General features: G+C 38.7%; 2 protein-coding genes across 8 annotated transcripts in view; both read left to right on the forward strand.

Moving 5' to 3' along the window:
• NDUFV2 (NADH:ubiquinone oxidoreductase core subunit V2) overlaps positions 1-5,008 on the forward strand; it is a 36,149-nt gene extending 31,141 nt beyond the window's left edge. The window contains exon 8 of the mRNA XM_036092509.2: positions 4,853-5,008. Within this exon, the coding sequence (XP_035948402.1) occupies positions 4,853-4,946 (94 nt within the window). The 3' untranslated portion in view covers positions 4,947-5,008. The remainder of the gene's footprint in view (positions 1-4,852) is intronic.
• A 4,901-nt stretch (positions 5,009-9,909) lies between these two features.
• Positions 9,910-17,344, forward strand: part of ANKRD12 (ankyrin repeat domain 12) — a 123,870-nt gene continuing 116,435 nt past the window's right edge. For 3 of the 7 annotated variants that reach the window (XM_078060586.1, XM_036092504.2, XM_036092506.2), the window contains exon 1: positions 9,911-10,209. The gene's annotated coding sequence lies outside the window, so the exon portion shown is untranslated. Of the gene's footprint in view, positions 10,210-10,589; positions 10,672-17,344 lie in introns of those variants that run through there. The other 4 variants (XM_078060590.1, XM_078060587.1, XM_078060588.1 and 1 more) reach the window with 4 other exon arrangements.

Below are 17,344 nucleotides of genomic sequence, written 5' to 3' on the forward strand. Positions count from 1 at the left end.
CATAGTTTTGGTTTCCCTCTTCTGTAGCTTTTCTGGCTGACTTTTTTGATACTTCCACTAATCACAGTATTTGAGATACGTACTGAGCGGTGCAGAGCATTGTGGGACTATCTTCTTTGTTCTAGACATTATGCTTATAATAATGCAGCCTAATTACATCAACTCTCACTTCAGGTACATTTCACCAATAATTGCACTTATAGTCAGTTAGAATGCTTAGATCTTTTTTAACTTCCAACACTTCATCCAGGTTGCTCCCATCCTGCAGTTGTGTTATACTAATTACTTTTCTTTCAGTTATGAACCTGAACTTTTGCTGCTAAACAAACCCCTATTCCATTTCTAAGTGCTTATATTGCTCAGAATTTTTTTTGTAATACTAGCAAATGTTTGTAGTTTTATGTAGTTGTAAGCCCTTTATGTTTTTTTCTGTTTATGCCGTATAATTTTCCTTCTCTCAATACATGTGTAGGGTTTAATGGCCATATAGTATTTCAGTGTATTAAAAGAACTATAATGTGCCCTTTATTCCTGTTTTAAATGTTTTCCTGCTCTTGGTAATAAATAGCAGTTCTGTGTACTCTCTCAAGAGGTAGATAGGGGCCCAGATAACATAATTTGATTTGAATGCTAAATATAATAAAAGCTGTTGTAGGAGTGTTTTCAAAAAGCAGGAAATGATGTGTAATCTTGTTAAAATTATTGTGCTAGTTACTGTGTGGAGAATAGTTTAAAATTTAGTGCATGTTGTGGGGCAGAGGAATTATGAGTGATTTCTAGCTTTTTGGTCTGAGCACCTCAATGGTTCCTTTAACTAAAAAAGGAAATTTGGGGTACAGCAAGTTTGGAGAAGAAAAGTCACTTTGGGACAGGTTAAAGTTGCGATGCCTCCTAGACATCCATGGTAGAATGCTGAAAGGTATATTTGAACCTGGAATTTAGGAAATAGATTAGGACTGGAAATACGAATTGGGGATTCATCAATTATTATAGATGGTATTTAAAGCCGTAAGGCTGGATGAGATTACTGGGGGTGAAATTAGTTTGTTGGTGTTCTTAACATAGGATACTATAACATCATTGTATTTTAACATTAATAAAACAGTTAACTAAGTACCACAGTTAAGCATTTTTAAATAGGTATGTTGCTTGTCAGTAATTGTAAATAGTTCTTCACTGGGATTTTTTTGAGTGTTCTAGATTTGAGCGAAAAAACTTTAGAATTATTGGTTTCTGAACCTATTTTTATTTCCTTTGTAGCCCCTCTTATTTAAAAAATAGAGATAGGGGCACCTGGGTGGCTCAGTCAGTTGAGGGGCATCCTACACTTGGTTTCAGCGCAGGTCATGATCTCAGGGTCCTGGGATGGAGCCCCAAGTCAGGCTCTGTGCTCAGTGGGGAGACTGCTTGAGGATTCTCTCTCTCCCTCTGCTCCTCCCCCCACCATGCTATCCCTCTAAAATAAATAAATCTTTAAAAAAATAAAAAGGTAAATCTACTTACTTTTCAGTAATTGCAGAGCATCTACAAGTGGTGTCTGTAGAGACTGTATTTGGACATGGTAGTTCTAGAATGTCTTCCCAGCATCAGAAGACAAAAACTTTTCCTCTCCTTCAAGTTTTTTGGATATATAGTGTAATGAAAGAGACTGCAATGATAGTAGTAACCAAAATATAATTATAGTTATACTCCAAAATATTATTATAGCTATACTTTAAATTAACCAAAGCTGGCTAATTCTTTTTTTATTACTATTTATATAATAAAGCAATTTGCTCACATATGTAAAGGAGGTGCTCATTGTGAGTCCTTGAATAACCGGAGAAATTAAACTGGTTCAGCAGTACCTGATTTCTGAGTATCATTACCAGGTCTACCCTGGCCAAAATCAGGAAAAGATTCATGTCTCTGTGTGGTTCAGAACTGTTTTTTTATGTTTTTGGTAAATGATGGGTAGAAAGGAAGTATTAAACTGATGGTAAGGCAGTGCTTTATTTTGACATTAAATATTTATGCTGAGATTGTTATTTTCATTTTCTTTTAAGTACCAAAAATAACTTCTTAACCTGCTTTGAAATTACTTAACCTGAAATTACTTAACCTGCTTTGAAATTACTAATTAAAAGGTAGAAGTTTTTTTTAGTATGGTTAACTAAAACTAATTTTAAGTCCAATTTGAATTCTTCATATTTAGTTTTATAAAGATACCTTTTTGCAGAATTCTATGGGATACAGATAATATGATGTGTAAAGAAAATATAGGTGGTTGCTTATGGATAACTCTAGACTGTAAAGTCACTTTTGTTTTTTTATAGTAAAGGTAGAGGGCAGTGGTGGGTATATCTTAGCAATATTAAAAAGATAAGCACTAATCTTTCATAAAGTAGCTTTTCTTTAAAAGTACTTCTAAGCCTGATGTACAGAAAGGCCAAGTTTTCTAGAATGCAAATGAGTTAAAATGATGAATGTACAAGTAGTGTTGGAATGGCTAAAAAACCAGATTTACCTTTTGAGTTGTAATAAGAACAAGGTAATTAATAGATGGCATTTTAAGCATAACACTTGAGGCGAATCATTTTTTGTTTTTTATGAAGTGAAAACCCTAGTGTAAATTGTGAATGGAAGGGCTAGATCACTGCCTCTGGTGTCTGATGCATATTTACAGATAAAATGAGGGGAAAGTTATAAGATTTATAGATGAAACACAATCTGTGGACTTTACAGCCTTTATAGCATTTTAATGTGCATTTTGTGAAGGGTGAGGGAAGGAGAAAGTTTGCAGGCAGACATAAAAGGCCATTGAAACTCCCCCCCCCCCCCCCCACCCCCCGAAGTGTAGATCATGGGACTGTAATTGCATGGAACGAACTTTAGGAAAATAGACCAGATTACTCTTGAAATTACTTCCTTATACAAAAGTCCACAATTCCTTGAAGAGTTCAGGCAGTGTGCGTGATTAATTCTCCCATTTATTGTTCTCAAAACCTCAGTTTTTATAATCTTCCTAAGTGAATCCTTTGTGTTGGTAAAGAAGGTAGTTGAGCTTAAACCATAGAGGGAACCTACTAAAGGGGAAGAAAGGTCCTCCAAAATAATTTCATTATTTCATTAGCAGTCAAAAAGCAAGTATACCTGTGTTATTAGTTAACATAAAAAAATTACAAAGCCAAATACTGTTTTTTATTAAGTTTAGATACCATTTTGCCACTTACCCTACATTATGTAATTTTAGATTCAGACAGATAGTTCACAGTAACTGTTTTTTGATCTGGTTTTCGTAGTGAACCTATAATGCAAATATATTAATTAATTTCTGACTTTGTAGGCACTCTTCATTACAATACACTACTTAGTTACTTGCATTGTGTAACGTAATAGCTTGAAAGATCTTAAAATGATTATGTGGTATCCCTGTCCTGTCCCCTGAACAAAAAATGATTTCCTGGGGCTCTAAAAAGAATCTTGTAAGATTGATGACAGAATGTGAAGGGCAAAGCAAGAAGGAGTAAAAAGATGTAAATTGAACAATTCTTCAGCTGAAATCTGTGGCAGGAACAGGTAAATTAACAAAGCCAGGAAATAGGAAGGGCAAAATAGGAGTGGGTGTGAGCCTGGGCTCTAGCAACAGAGGTCAGACAGGGGCAGAGGTGAGTGATTACCTGGGAAAGTATGTGTGGGGGTGAACAAAAGACAGGTTCTTCTACCTCTCTGCTTACCCCTCTTCATAGATTCCTACCTAAGGACCTGTTCCTGTTTTCTTTGTGGCTGTGGGTAGCTACTCTGGTCTGGAACCTGTTTTTGAAAAATTAATACTACTAATATTGCTTTTAAAAATATGAATACCAATATACTTTGTTTTCAGTGCCTCTAAGGAACACCCCTCCTAAGTCTTCAAATTCCCATTTCCTTTAATTACTGTTTATTTCCAAATATAATGTATAAGTCTGTATTTTCTTCTGTTCACTGTGATTGTGGATCTCAGTCTAAATAAAATTCAAATATAAAAAGAATAAATGTAATGCTCTAGTTTATTAAAACATGATTTTTAAAAAAGATTTATTTTATTTTTTAATTTTAATTTTTTTTTTAAGATTTTATTTATTTATTTGACAGAGAGAGAGAGAGCACAAGCAGGGGGAGCGGCAGGCAGAGGGAGAGGGGGAAGCAGGCTCTCTGCTAAGCAAGGAGCCCGATGCGGGGCTTGATTCCAGGACACTGGGATCGTGACCTGAGCCGAAGGCAGCCGCTTAACCCACTGAGCCACCCAGGTGCCCCTATTTATTTATTTTAGAGAGAGGGAGAGAATCTCAAGCGGACTTCACGCTGAGCCCAATGCAGGGCTCCATCCCACAACCCTGAGATCATGACCTGAGCCGAAATCACGAGTCAGATGCTTAACCGACTGACCCACCCAGGCGCCCCTAAAGCATGATTTTTAAAAATGTTCCTGGGCCTGTGTTATTTTCTTATAGTTCTTAGCTCTGATCCTTGGACAGATGGTGAATCCCCTAAGCCTTCGTTTCTGTATCTGTAAAATAAGGCCAGTATTACTTGACTCATGGCATTGTTGTAAAGAGTAAATGAGCTAATAATGTATGTACACTGCTCACTAAATGGAACTAGTAGTGTTACTTTTATATTTTTCATATTTATGGTGAGTTTTGGTATGTCCGTTTTCATATTTAACTTTTGAAAATCTTGCAGCAGTTGAAATATTTGAATTAAATAATCCATGCAATCTTGGATGAAAAATAGTTACTTAACTGGGCTGTTGTGAAGTAACAACTATTTTTTTAAGTACAGATTTATAAATGGTAATCATTAATAGTTTAATGTTACTTGCTCTTTTCAGGAGTGGACGCTTCTCTTGTGAGCCAGCTGGAGGTCTTACGTCTTTGACTGAACCACCCAAAGGACCTGGCTTTGGTGTCCAAGCAGGACTTTAATTTACATTCAACTGTGAATATTGTCACTGGAGAAATAAAAATGAATCTCCTATATACATAAACTTTTTATATTATTTGTTCATTTCATGGTGTATACCTAGCAACTTGCTATATAAATGTCATGTTGAAACTTCGGAGTACCATTTTAGTCTTTTGCTATCTCTGGCTAACTATGAAGACATTAGTTCATAATGTAGTTAACAGTCACTCCAGTGTCATCCATTTTCAACTGCCAGGTCACTTTTATCCATAATATTAGATTATTGTGAAGTAAAAACTGTCAAATTTCACATATATTTTGCTTTTCCATCTTTAAAGCCAAGTCTTAACATGATCTTTCTATAGACCTTGTTTATGTTAGTCTTCCCTTTAAACATTTTTAGATTTACAGCACATAATTGTTAACTACATTTCCAACTGGTAAGTGACACCTCAAGCAGAGGTGTAAGGAGGATACAGTAGTCTCTAGAAGTATTGTTTATCATTTTTATAAAAGGAAGGCACTTGGTTATTGTATACTGCAAGTATATAGAAACTGGGCAAAGAGACTGGAAGTACAATCTGAGTTGGAAAGAACAGTCGATATGCAAAATACATTCTTCAGTTGAATGCATATGTCAACTTCAAACAAAGGGTAAACCTGTGTATTATATACATTCAAGAAACTAGCTATGGTGCATTAGTTTTGCAAGTTGAAAAAAAATTAATAGCTTTAATGCAGGGATAAATCTAAATCAATCGTTTCAGGATTTCTCAAAGTCATTGTTTGGCCTTGTTCTTCTGGCAGACTAACCAGTCACTAGTAGTAATTATGATGCTTAAAAACATGATTATTTTTAAGAATATCTTTAAAATTCAGTTTTTGTTTTTTACCTGAGAAGGTAAACAATAACAATAATTTCTTAAGTGGCATAGAAAGGTAACACAATGAAAATGCCTCTCTTCTATCCTAGGGCCCTCCTGACCTATTGACTTTTATAAAAATGCCTTACTTTGACATAATTTTTTTTTTTATTAGAAGAAAAATTAGAAGTGGGGAAACTTCAAATACTGGGTGAAAAAACAAAGACATGTATTAGGGATATGCACCGATTATCAATTTTTATGTACTATTTTAGAAATAGAAAATTAATTTTAGATTATTATAACTATAGGCATACTGTTATACCATTATCAAAACATATTCTGGGGCGCCTGGGTGGCTCAGTCGTTAAGCATCTGCCTTCGGCTCAGGTCATGATCCCAGGGTTCTGGGATCGAGTCCCGCATTGGGCTCCCTGCTCTGCAGGAAGCCTGCTTCTCTCTCTCCCACTCCCCCTGCTAGTGTTCCCTCTCTCGCGGTCTCTCTCTCTCTGTCAAATAAATAAATAAAATCTTTAAAAAAAAAAAAATTCTGTAGGTCTTAGATCATCACTTACATTGTATTGCAGTAGTATATATTAGGATTTTGAGTCTTGCTTAGTTTTTTTGCCTATTTTTCTTAAAAAACCCGATCAGTGTTAACATAATACTGGTTTTAATGAGTTTTCTGATTAGCTTTTAAAAACACCTGGCAGGTAAAATTTTATTACAGTAATCCAGTATGGTTTTAAAATGTATATGAACACACTGATTAAAATTTCCTTACCCGTTTTCAGAGATGACAGCTAAACCTGGCCTATTTCTCAAACCTGTAGGGAGAGGTAGGCATCATTTGTGTGTTTACCACCACTTGCTCCCTCATTTCCTCTTCTCAATTCCTAACTCTGTGCTGTTTTTTAAAAAGGGGGTATTTGAGGAGGAAATCTTACTGCTGTTTAATGACAAAAATAAACAATTTATCATTCTCTCCACTGACAATCTAATACCGGTTTTTTGGTAGCAACTGCTAAAAGTTGCTAGAGGAAACTACTGATTGCTCACAGTTACTTGCTGTAATTGGATGGGGCCACTGCTCCAGAAAATCCAACAACACATAATAACAGTTATAAGCGTATTTGCTGCAGAGGCATTATATATGTATAGACTAAGTCATATAACAAGCTATGATCTGAGATTGCATTTTTCATTTATTACATTCATCTTTCTGAAATATGGCAGGATTTTTTGAATGATCTGATTTAGCTGGACTTAATGTAGCAGAACTTAATTATAAAGGTGTGAAGAACTAAATAAGCTGGTAAGAGGGTAAAATTTGCAGAATGGCTTCTAATTCAGATATCAAATACAGCTGACTCAAACAATGACCCGCGTTGGGGGGGCGGGGTAGTAGGGGCACCAACCCACCTCTTTCCGAATTGAAAATCCTCCTGTAACTTTTAACTCCCTTCAAAATTTAACTACTAACAGTCTACTGTTAACTGGTAACAGAAACAGTTGATTAACACATTTTCTATGTTACATGTATCATATACTGAATTCTCACAGTAAAGTTACAGAAAAGAAAATGTACATCTACCTTACTTCACTTATCAAAAAAAATTTCATATATGAGCAGACCCATGCAGTTCAAACCCATGTTCAAGAGTCAACTGTATACATGTTTTAAGTGTCTGCTTAACTTTGGCTAAGACTGAGGTTCAATGCTTGGGGTCCTTGACCTTAATTAATTAGTACTATTATGAAAACTTATTTTACCCACTTGCTGAAGATTTGAGCCAACAAAAGACAGGGCTATGCAATTAAAAGTCTTAGCTTACTAACCAACTAGCTTGTGGATATAAACTTGTTCTCTTCAGACTTCTTTTGAGACATCTATCTGTAATAGCTATAATAATAATTTCTTGATTTATATTTCTAGTTTCACATTGAAAAGGAAAATTAGCTCCTCTTGCCTTCCTAAGGTTATTATTATTATTTATTCCTTTTGAATAATAAATTGTGGCTGATTTATAATTTGCCCATATAATCTTAATATGGACATTAAGAAATTTTTTTTGCAGCTGTCCCATTGAGTGTAGTCAATACAGTGCCCTGGAACACAGTTGTCTTAGGAATCTTTCATATATTAAGTTATTATTTTTTTTTTTTTTAAGATTTTATTTATTTGACAGACACACACAAGCAGGGGGAGTGGGAGAGGGAGAAGCAGGCTTCCCGTCTAAGCAGGGAGCCCATGCCAGGCTCGATCCCAGGACCCTGGGACCGTGACTTGAGTTGAAGGCAGAAGCTTAACAACTGAGCCACCCAGGCGCCCCATATATTCAGTAATTTTAAATAATACGGTTGTACATATAGTTGTTGCCATAAATTATGGCTAATTTACTTCAGCAAATTCACGCTTACCTTTCAATTTTGAAGTGAGGCAGTGCTATAGAAATAGCAATTGCCATTGCCATCAATACTAATGACCATGATTTAAATGAGAACTCAATGACTTGAAGAGATGTGAGTTGGTTAAATTTTTAGTGGGTTTCTTTGTATTTCATGCCATAAATATCCATATTAAATGTAACAGTAGGGGCACCTGGGTGGCTCAGTGGGTTAAGCATCTGCCTTCAGGTCAGGTCCTCCATGGGGCTCCCTCTCCCACTGCCCCTCCCCCCACCCGTAAGCTCTCGCTCTTGCTCAGATAAATCTTAAAAAAAAATATGTAACAATATTCCACCTCTAGCCTAAGGTGCTCTCTTATTCTTCATATTGAACCTAATGTTTTATAGGTGGGAGAAATCAGGAAACTAGGAAGGGAAAAAGTGATCATTATTAATGCAAGTTTATGCTTTACATAATTTGTTGAGATTTAACTTTGTGTCAAGTCTAAAGTGTCACATCATCTGTAGTGACATAAAGAAATCTGTAACTCCATTAAGTCATAAATAGGTGCTGTAGTTTAGAGACCATTATTGAGGGAGGTGGTTTCCGTCCAATTATGTAACCCCTCTCGTGGTTAAATAAAGGCATGTACAAACTGTGGCAGATTAACCTCGATGTAAATAAAAGTAAGTCAGAATAAAATGGTTTCCATCTGATTATGTAACTCCTTTGGTGGTTAAGTAAAGGAATGTACAAACTGTCGCAGACTAACCTCGATGTAAATAAAAAGCGTCCAGAAATAAGAGTACCCGCTGCTGGTAGTCCCAGACCGTAAATTTTCCTCACGCACTCTTCTCCAGTACTTGAGCAGTTCCCTCTGAAATATTATCTCGGATGTGGAGAGAATTGTTTCTCTAAAAAGGTCACTCGAAGGTGTGAATGGAAGAGAGCGTACTGTGGGGTTCACGATGTCCCCGCTACAGGTGCACGTTAATGTACTTTCGAACTGGCACTGGGGCCCCACCTAGCGCAGGTGAGGGCGGGCGCGTCGGTGCGCCGCCGAAGTCCCGGCACGCGTCAGGGTCCCCTGGGCTCCAGTGCAGGTGCTGTCCCGCTGGTGCGCAAGCGCACTGCCGCGCGGACATGGGGGCCCCGACGCGTCCAGCCGTTCGCAGCTGAGAATTTAGGGGGCAGATACCCTGCTTCTGCCTTTAGACATATTTTTCCGGGTTCGACCTCACAAACTCGCCCACCCGCCCTGCAAAAATAACATGTGAATACCCTATGTTCAGCCTCTTCGCCGCCGCCGCCATTTCCAGAAGTTTCCAGTCACATCCACTGCCATGGTCGCGACAAAAAGAGACTTCAGAGCCCTCCGGCCCCGCAGCGTCAGCGGAGTCTGCGCTGCTTTCTTGCGCATCCCTAGGTTCCCCCTCTGTTTTCGGGCCGGTGACGGCGGACGGAGACGGCGACACTGGGAAGGGTGCGGTGAGGTCCGAGCAACTAGACAGGAGTTCCGGCCTGCACCCCCGCCGCCTCTCACTTGGTACCTTCCGACTCCTCCGCCCCACGGCTCGGGAAGCTTCTCCATAGAGTTGAAAGAGCGGCGGGGTAGCGGGGAGGGGCCGGCGGAAGGGGCGGGCAGGCGCTGGGGGCGGGGCGGTCACGCCGCCCGTCCCGTGCCCGCGGAGTCACGTGCCTGTGTCGCAGCCAATCGCCGGGCGGCGCTGTCCTGGGAGCGAGGAGGCTGTGGTGAGAGACGGACGGAGACCGGAGATGTTTTCAAGCCCGGCCTCCGCGGCGTTCGTGGCGGTTGCAGCGGCGACGAAGACAACGACAGCGACGGCATCACTGAGGCACTCGTTCAGGGGGTAAACCCTCCTGCGCCGATCGTGCCTCGGGTCCGTGAGGGTGAGGGGGGCGTGGCGACAGGCGAGGAGGAAGGAGGGGCGCGGTTTCGAGCCCCGTCCCCGGCGCTTGGGAGGAGACCCCTCAGTTCTGCGCTGCTCCCGTCCCCCCTCCCCAGAGCAAGGTAGGGGACGCGCCCTGCCCACCCTGTCTCGTGCCGGCCGGCCTGGCCAGGCGCGGCCCGCGGCGCCGCAGGCCTGACAGTGACAGGCCGTTAGTGGCCCCGGCGCGGGTCCGCCCGCCCGCCGCCGCCCCTCCAGGAGTCCCGAGGAGCCGCGGCGCGGCCAGGAGCTGCCAGCAGGGCGGGGGCGGTGCGGGGGGACTTGGCAGGGCACCCCCCGCCGCCGTTCCCGGGGCTGGGCTGCCGCCGCCTCCCGGAACATGGCGGGGTCGGGAGGAGCGTGTGCGTGCGAGTGTGCGCGGCCCGAGAGGGCGCCGCCGGCGTGCCGCGGCCGGACCCGGCGGGGCGGGGCGGGGAGGGGGTGGGGGCGCGCCCAGCCCGCCGCGCGCGCCCGCCCGCCCGGAGCCAGGGTGCGGGCGCGGCCGCAGGACACCGCTGCGGCCACTCCCGGAGGGAGCATCGGAGGTATCGGGGTCCAGGGGAGAGGAAGATGAAAGGGAGAAGGGAAATTGCCGCTTTAATAGTCTCAGGGGAAAGGAGAGCGGCACGCTGCAGCTCTGTCTTAAATGCCAGTGTAATCTGTCTTTGCCGCATTGGGCAGTTGGTTCTTTTCATGGTTCTGCAAATGCTCATTCTAATGGTGTTCGTAGACCCTTGGAGCACGTCAGGTTCTTAGATCTCATTTTGAGGGGTAATATGATGTGACGCACTTCGAGGATCCCAAAGCGTTGAATAAACGGTTGTACAAAGAGGTTACCGAAGCCCAGCTGACAGCTGTTTTAATAATAACAGTAAGAAACAGTTTGGGATGGGAAGTTAACACTGTTGCACCAGTTGAAACCGTAGGAGACATTTTAAGCAGTGTAGTCGTTGACATTGTAATTTCCACTGGACACCGGCGGCTAAACTGCGAACGCGGGTGAAATGGGTTGCAGATTCAGTGATGTGTAAAGCCTTGGAATTATCTGTAATCCTGAAGTTGAACCTGTGTTCTTAGTCGTACTCCTTTTTTATTTTAAAAAGGTTTACGTAAATTATGAAGGAAGGCGAAACGGTAAAATAGCTATTTTAAAATAAATTGACTGCTTATTAAAAACATATGCTCAAGTAGGCTGCTAAAAATCTCGGGCACTGATCTGTTTCAGTTTCTTCAGTCATTATACAAAGGCTTTCCTGGAGATTAGCTCAGAACTGGCAGAACATATGCTCTATTGGTGCCAAGTGGCTTAAAAACAAAATGAGATAGTGTTGACTATATAAGATCAAGTCATTATATTAACTAATCTTGTTGGGAAAAGTCTTTAATTTGGGCTAAACGCAAAAAAATATTTAAAGACTCAAAATGTTTCCCCAGATTATAGGCAAGAGGAGAAAGGTTTTACTACTTAAAGATCTTTTATAAAGTTGACACCAAGTACTAACTAAATTTCTTTTAAAGGAAGATCTGCAGTCGGTTTGACTAAAATCAAGCTTAACTACTCAGGATATGTGTTATATTTTAGGGGCAGGCAAGGTGTTAAAATGAGCTAAAATCTAAGTGTTAAGTGGTATTCATGGAAGGAAAAAAGGAAAAAAAGAAAAACAGGATGCCTTTAATGTTCTTCATCTCGTAGTTGTTGTTAGTATGGTTTTATGAGCAAGCAGAGCTGGGAAAGTGAAAATCTAGGGTTGAGTATTCCATGAGGAATATTTGAGGAAGAATAGAACTAAAATATTCCGATGAGGAAAGAATTTAGTAGGTGAAAATATGTTGTTCAGTCTCTGGTTTTAGTTCTTGAATATCAGGAAGAAAAGAAAAAAAAAAAAAGCCTGAATTTTGTTTGGAGACAAGTGCCTCCTCAGTGGAATGAATTTAAAATGAAGATGTTTTTATCAAGGTGTTTATATATTCCTTTTTGTTCCTATAGAAGTTGTTGGAAAATGTGATAGTCTTCTGAGGTAGATTGTAGAAAATGGGAGTCAGTGGGATATTTGAAAAACACTTTGTTGGAAAAGAGGTCTTTATTCTAAGGAGTAAGAAGAATAATAGTAAAAATATTCAATTTGTTGGCGTTAGTTGACTGGTAGTTAAATTTTCTTCATTCTCATGTTTTAAGAGCATTATTACACTCTGAAAAGAGAATGATCTATGAGATTATTTCCATCATAGTAAGAGGTTTAGGCTGTTTTCTGTATATAAACTTAATGATACTGAATCAGTATCTATCAGAAAGGCATGAAAAAATTGTCTGATAATTGGAATAGGTTGCTTAAGAGTTGTTCACATTATTTTGTGACTTGGAACTTGTTGCTAAAATTAACGTTGAAATGTATTTCTAAAATGCCTGTGTTGTGTAAAGGGTACAGTCATGGTGATTTGTCCTTAGAACTGGAAGGGAACTCAAATTTCCTAGTCTGTTTTCCTCAAGAGAAATTAAAGTCCTGGTAAGGTGAAATGACTTACCCAAGTCAGGACAGCCTATTTAAAAAGTTTGTGGTTGGGCCTAGAGGTTCCTTTCTGTGAAAATGCTAATACCTCTTTCTTTAAGAAGTAGTTTTATGGAGTAGTGGAAAAAATATTGAAATATAAGTGATAAGGCCTCAATTTAAATTCTTGATTTAAAAAAAAAAATCTTGATTTATTACTTCCTAACTGTGGTTCTTGACAAATCACATTAACTTTGAGGAATCTTCTTAATCTACAAAAAGTAATTTTCCTAAATAATTTACAGGGTTGTTGGATGGAACAAGTGTGATTACATATGGAGAGCACAAGGTAAAACAGTAAACTTTTATACATATAAAAAGTGGCAATATTTAAAAAATAGTTTTACTGTGTTACAAGGTGCCTAGATCCCTAGGTTTTTGCTTAGCCTTAGCTTTATTGTTTCCAACACCTGCTGTTTTACAGATTATAACTCCCTGTAGATACATTTTCTGATCCCCACTTAGTTCTAATCTTAGTAAAGCCTCTTATGAACATTTTAGATATTGCAGTTGTTAGAGCCTGACTTCCTCTGGAGAATATGAAGTTTCTCCGTATAGCATTTGAAAACATTCTCATTTACACTCATGCATGCATAATCTGTTTCTTTAACAGTGGCTTTTAAAAAGTAATAGTGAAAGTATCTTAGTTGCAATGTTAATTTGTCTGTTGCTAGTTTCCACATATGGCAATAACAGGAGATAATTTCCTTCATAAACTCAGCTTTGAATGGTTTGTGTTGAGGTTATTTTGTACATCTAAAAATATAGAAATGTTCAGACAGTTTTTGTTAGTTGGCTTTCGGTGTTATGTTTAAAGACCTTTTCTTCTAGTGCTTTAAATTGATAATACTGGAAACACATATGTGAATATTGTTTATTGTTGTGTATGTAGATTACCTGTAATCTTGAAGCTAAAAGTTATGACAAACATTCATTGAGCACTTAGAATATGAATGTATCTGTGTTCAAAGTTTTAAGTAAAATATTTAAGATAATTTTCAAAATAACCCTGTGAAACAGGTACTATTATTATTTTAACATATGGCTGAGGAAAATGAGGCTTTGAACTGTTATGCGATGTGTAGATATTCACAGACCTAAAAAAAAGTGACAGACTGTTATTGTTCCCGTTCTTAACTGTTTGTCTGTGCTCTGCCTCTAATTAAGAGTGTTCAGCTGATTTTGAAGTTTTAAGGCAGTGTTTCTTAAATTTCAGACTTTGTGAAAATGTCTAGGGGCCAGCTATTCTACCTTCTACTGTGTTGGTCAAAAAAACAAAAAGAAAAGTAAACGCTTTATGAGAATCTTGGAAGGTAGGCAGCAAGCCTTTTCTGAGATGTTGAGATAACTATTGGGTTTTTTTTATGTTAGTTGTCAGAAGCAAATTAATCTCAGCAGCTACGGAAGGACTACGGTTGTTAACATTACAAGAGGTGATTTTAACAAACTCCACCTTGATGTTGATGCCATTTTTCTAAAGAAATGTATGTGACGGGAGGAAAAAAGATCACTAACCAAACTCATTTAGGACTTTTATAAGTAATTTACTTTTATAGTAAATTTGTCCATTTTAGAAAAATAGCATCTAAGACTAGATTTTCCAATTAATGAGACCCTCCAAAATTCCAAGAAATTCAAACTCTGAAATTCTTAGAAAATTAAGTTTAAACACAGAAATGCTTCCAGATTGAGATAAGTAGAAGATGTAAACATGAAGCTGCAAGTAGTAAGGTGGAAATAATTTCTTTTTCTTTGGCATCTTAAGTATTGTCTCTTCTTTGGCCAATACCTTGATATTTGCTTATTGCACAAAAATTGTTTCAGAATATGTAGTAGTATACTTTTCTGGCTTTCGGTTTGTATTTGGGCCATAATTGGGGGAAGTGTCACAAATATTAGTGATAAATACCATATTTTCTCTTTTTAAAGATTTTTTTTATTTTTAAATTAAATAATGTCTATACCCAATGTGGGGCTCGAACTTACAACCCCAAGATTGAGTCACATGCTCTACTGATGGAACCAGCCAGGCGCCTCCAAGTATCATATTTTTAAACTATTGTGTTACTTGAAAGAGGTGTGAGAGAATCTTGTAGCTTCTCAGATTGTTCTTCGTCCTACATGGGAGTTTTGTCTGCCTCCTGAATTCTAACAGAGAATGAAAACCATGCATGTGTGGTTCTCTCTTCCTAGAAATAGCTGTATTGACTCAGGATACAAGATAATAGTATGTAAGAATTATGGTGCTGTGTAGTTCACAAAGAATTTTTTTTTAATTTATTTATTTGAGAGAGTGTGCACATGAAGGCGGGGGGGGGGGGAGAAGATCCTCAAGCAGACTCCCTGCTGAGTGGGGAGCCCAATGTGGGGCTGGATGCCAGGACCCTGAGATCATGACCTGAGCTGAAATCAAGAGCCGAAATCAAGATGCTTAACTGACTTGAGCCACTGAGGCACCCCAGTTCATGAAGTACTTTTTACATCAGATCCCTTGAATTTCCCAACTACTCTGAGATCAGTAAAACATCAGTTAACCTGATGGTGTTGAACCATGGGTAGGATCCAGGTTAAAATTCTCTGGCAAAATGCTAGACTCTTGAAATTCACTCGAGAAAGAGAAGCATTAGTAAATCTAAAGGAAGAGATAAAAAACACACATACTTTTACTCTCTCTTCTACCAAAGGCACATTGTACACAGCTTTCATTCTATTTTGTTAGACCTCTTCTGTTTGAAACTTAAGGAGGTAGAAGTAAATACTAAAAACCTTCTTTATACCACTTTACTAATTAGTGGTGATTGAGAATGACAGAGGAGAAAATTAAAATTTTACAGAATGTTTCTTACGTTAATTTGCACAAAAATATTATAAGGTGGAAGAAAGCCTTGTTGTTCTATACCAAAGTCTTGCAACCTCTGAGTTAAAGTAAGTCCTTTTTCACCAGAGTTTAATTTTGAGTATTTGAAAGTTACTTGGTGATCAAGTTTAATTTTATTGAGCTTCTGTACTTAAGGTACTGTTAGATACTTTCATATATGTTATTTTAATCAATGATGAGAGTAGATATCTTACATATCTAGTTATGAAGATACTTCAAAAAGGTGTCACTGGAATATCTCCAACTTTAGATACTAGTACTCATGAACTAACTTGAAATTTATAAGTGCTATATAAATGTAAGTTTGTTACTTTAAGAGAAATTTTTCTTAAGATCAACCTAATTCATTCATAGATTTATGTTGAGGTGGATCATCCAGTGGTGGTTATTCAACCTTCAGAAATTATCCCTGACTTCCAGTGTTCATCCCAAGAATAAAGATGAATGTACTCGGGCGCCTGGGTGGCTCAGTTGGTTAAGCGACTGCCTTTGGCTCAGGTCATGATCCTGGAGTCCCAGGATCGAGTCCCGCATCGGGCTCCCCACTCAGCGGGGAGTCTGCTTCTCCCTCTGACCCTCCCCCATCTCATGCTCTCTCTATGTCATTCTCTCTCTCTCAAATAAATTAAAAAAGAAAAATCTTAAAAAAAAAAAAATGTTCTCTTTAAGTTGCATTGAACAGGACAAAAAAATACCTCTTTACTGAGTTTCTATTTGTCCTCATATCATTGAAAGTAAACAGGAATGTTTGACAGAAAATTGGCTTACTCATTCTTCCTTTCCTTTGTCCTTTTTCCTCCTCCTGGCTCCTCCTTCCCCCTCAGACGCCAGTGTTCCTTTGCTTTTGCAAACACCCAGTGGAAAAAATCTATACCTATCTGTTGTTGGTTGACAATTAAAATTTGTGTTATTAGATTTAAGTATTACCACTTATATTTTATATTTCAAGGCTCTTGTCTTTAATTATGGTATGAATATTGATTTTAGCTACAGGAATTTGGATATTAGCTAATATATCAGGAAATAATCATTTGCATTTTCTCTTCTGTGAATTGACACTTCATATCCTTTGGCTATTTTTCTCTCTTTGTTCCTTCTTATTGGAAATCTCCAAGAGTGGCAATCAAGAATTTAAACAATTTCAAAAACACTTTTATTGTGTTTTTAAATTACAAAAATAATATATGCTTATTATAAAAATAAAAAACTATGGGGGCGCCTGGGTGGCTCAGTCGGTTAAGCATCTGCCTTCGGCTCAGGTCATGATCCCAGAGTCCTGGGATCGAGCCCCGCATCGGGCTCCCTGCTCAGCGGGAAGCCTGCTTCTCCCTCTGCTACTCCCCCTGCTTGTGTTCCCTGTCTCGCTGTGTCTCTCTCTTTCAAATAAGTAAAATCTTTAATAAATAAATAAATAAATAAATAAACTATGTAATAAAAGAGTTAACAATTCTCCAACCTCCCCCTCTGGATATTCTTTGTATATTAGAGATTGTTAATCTTCTATATGTTATAATTATTATAACATTATTCTATATGTTATATTTATCATTTGAATCAGAACTTGCATTTTGCAGCCTTTTGGCAAACCCCAGAAGAAACTGGCTCTCTCCAAACTGTTAACCTTGACATGATAACTCTTTGGGCTCTTTTATTATGCCTTCACACCCCGAGTCCAAGAATTTCTCCTGTCTATAATTTTTGTGAACTCAGATATTAGGGAAGAAGTAGCAAAAAACAGAATCCTTTGAGCATAGTGGAAAACTGGAGTCTAACATTTAAGTCATGTTCGTTATG

This window comes from Halichoerus grypus, chromosome 13 (genome assembly GCF_964656455.1).
Source record: "Halichoerus grypus chromosome 13, mHalGry1.hap1.1, whole genome shotgun sequence".
In the NCBI taxonomy this organism is placed as follows: Eukaryota; Metazoa; Chordata; class Mammalia; order Carnivora; family Phocidae; genus Halichoerus; species Halichoerus grypus.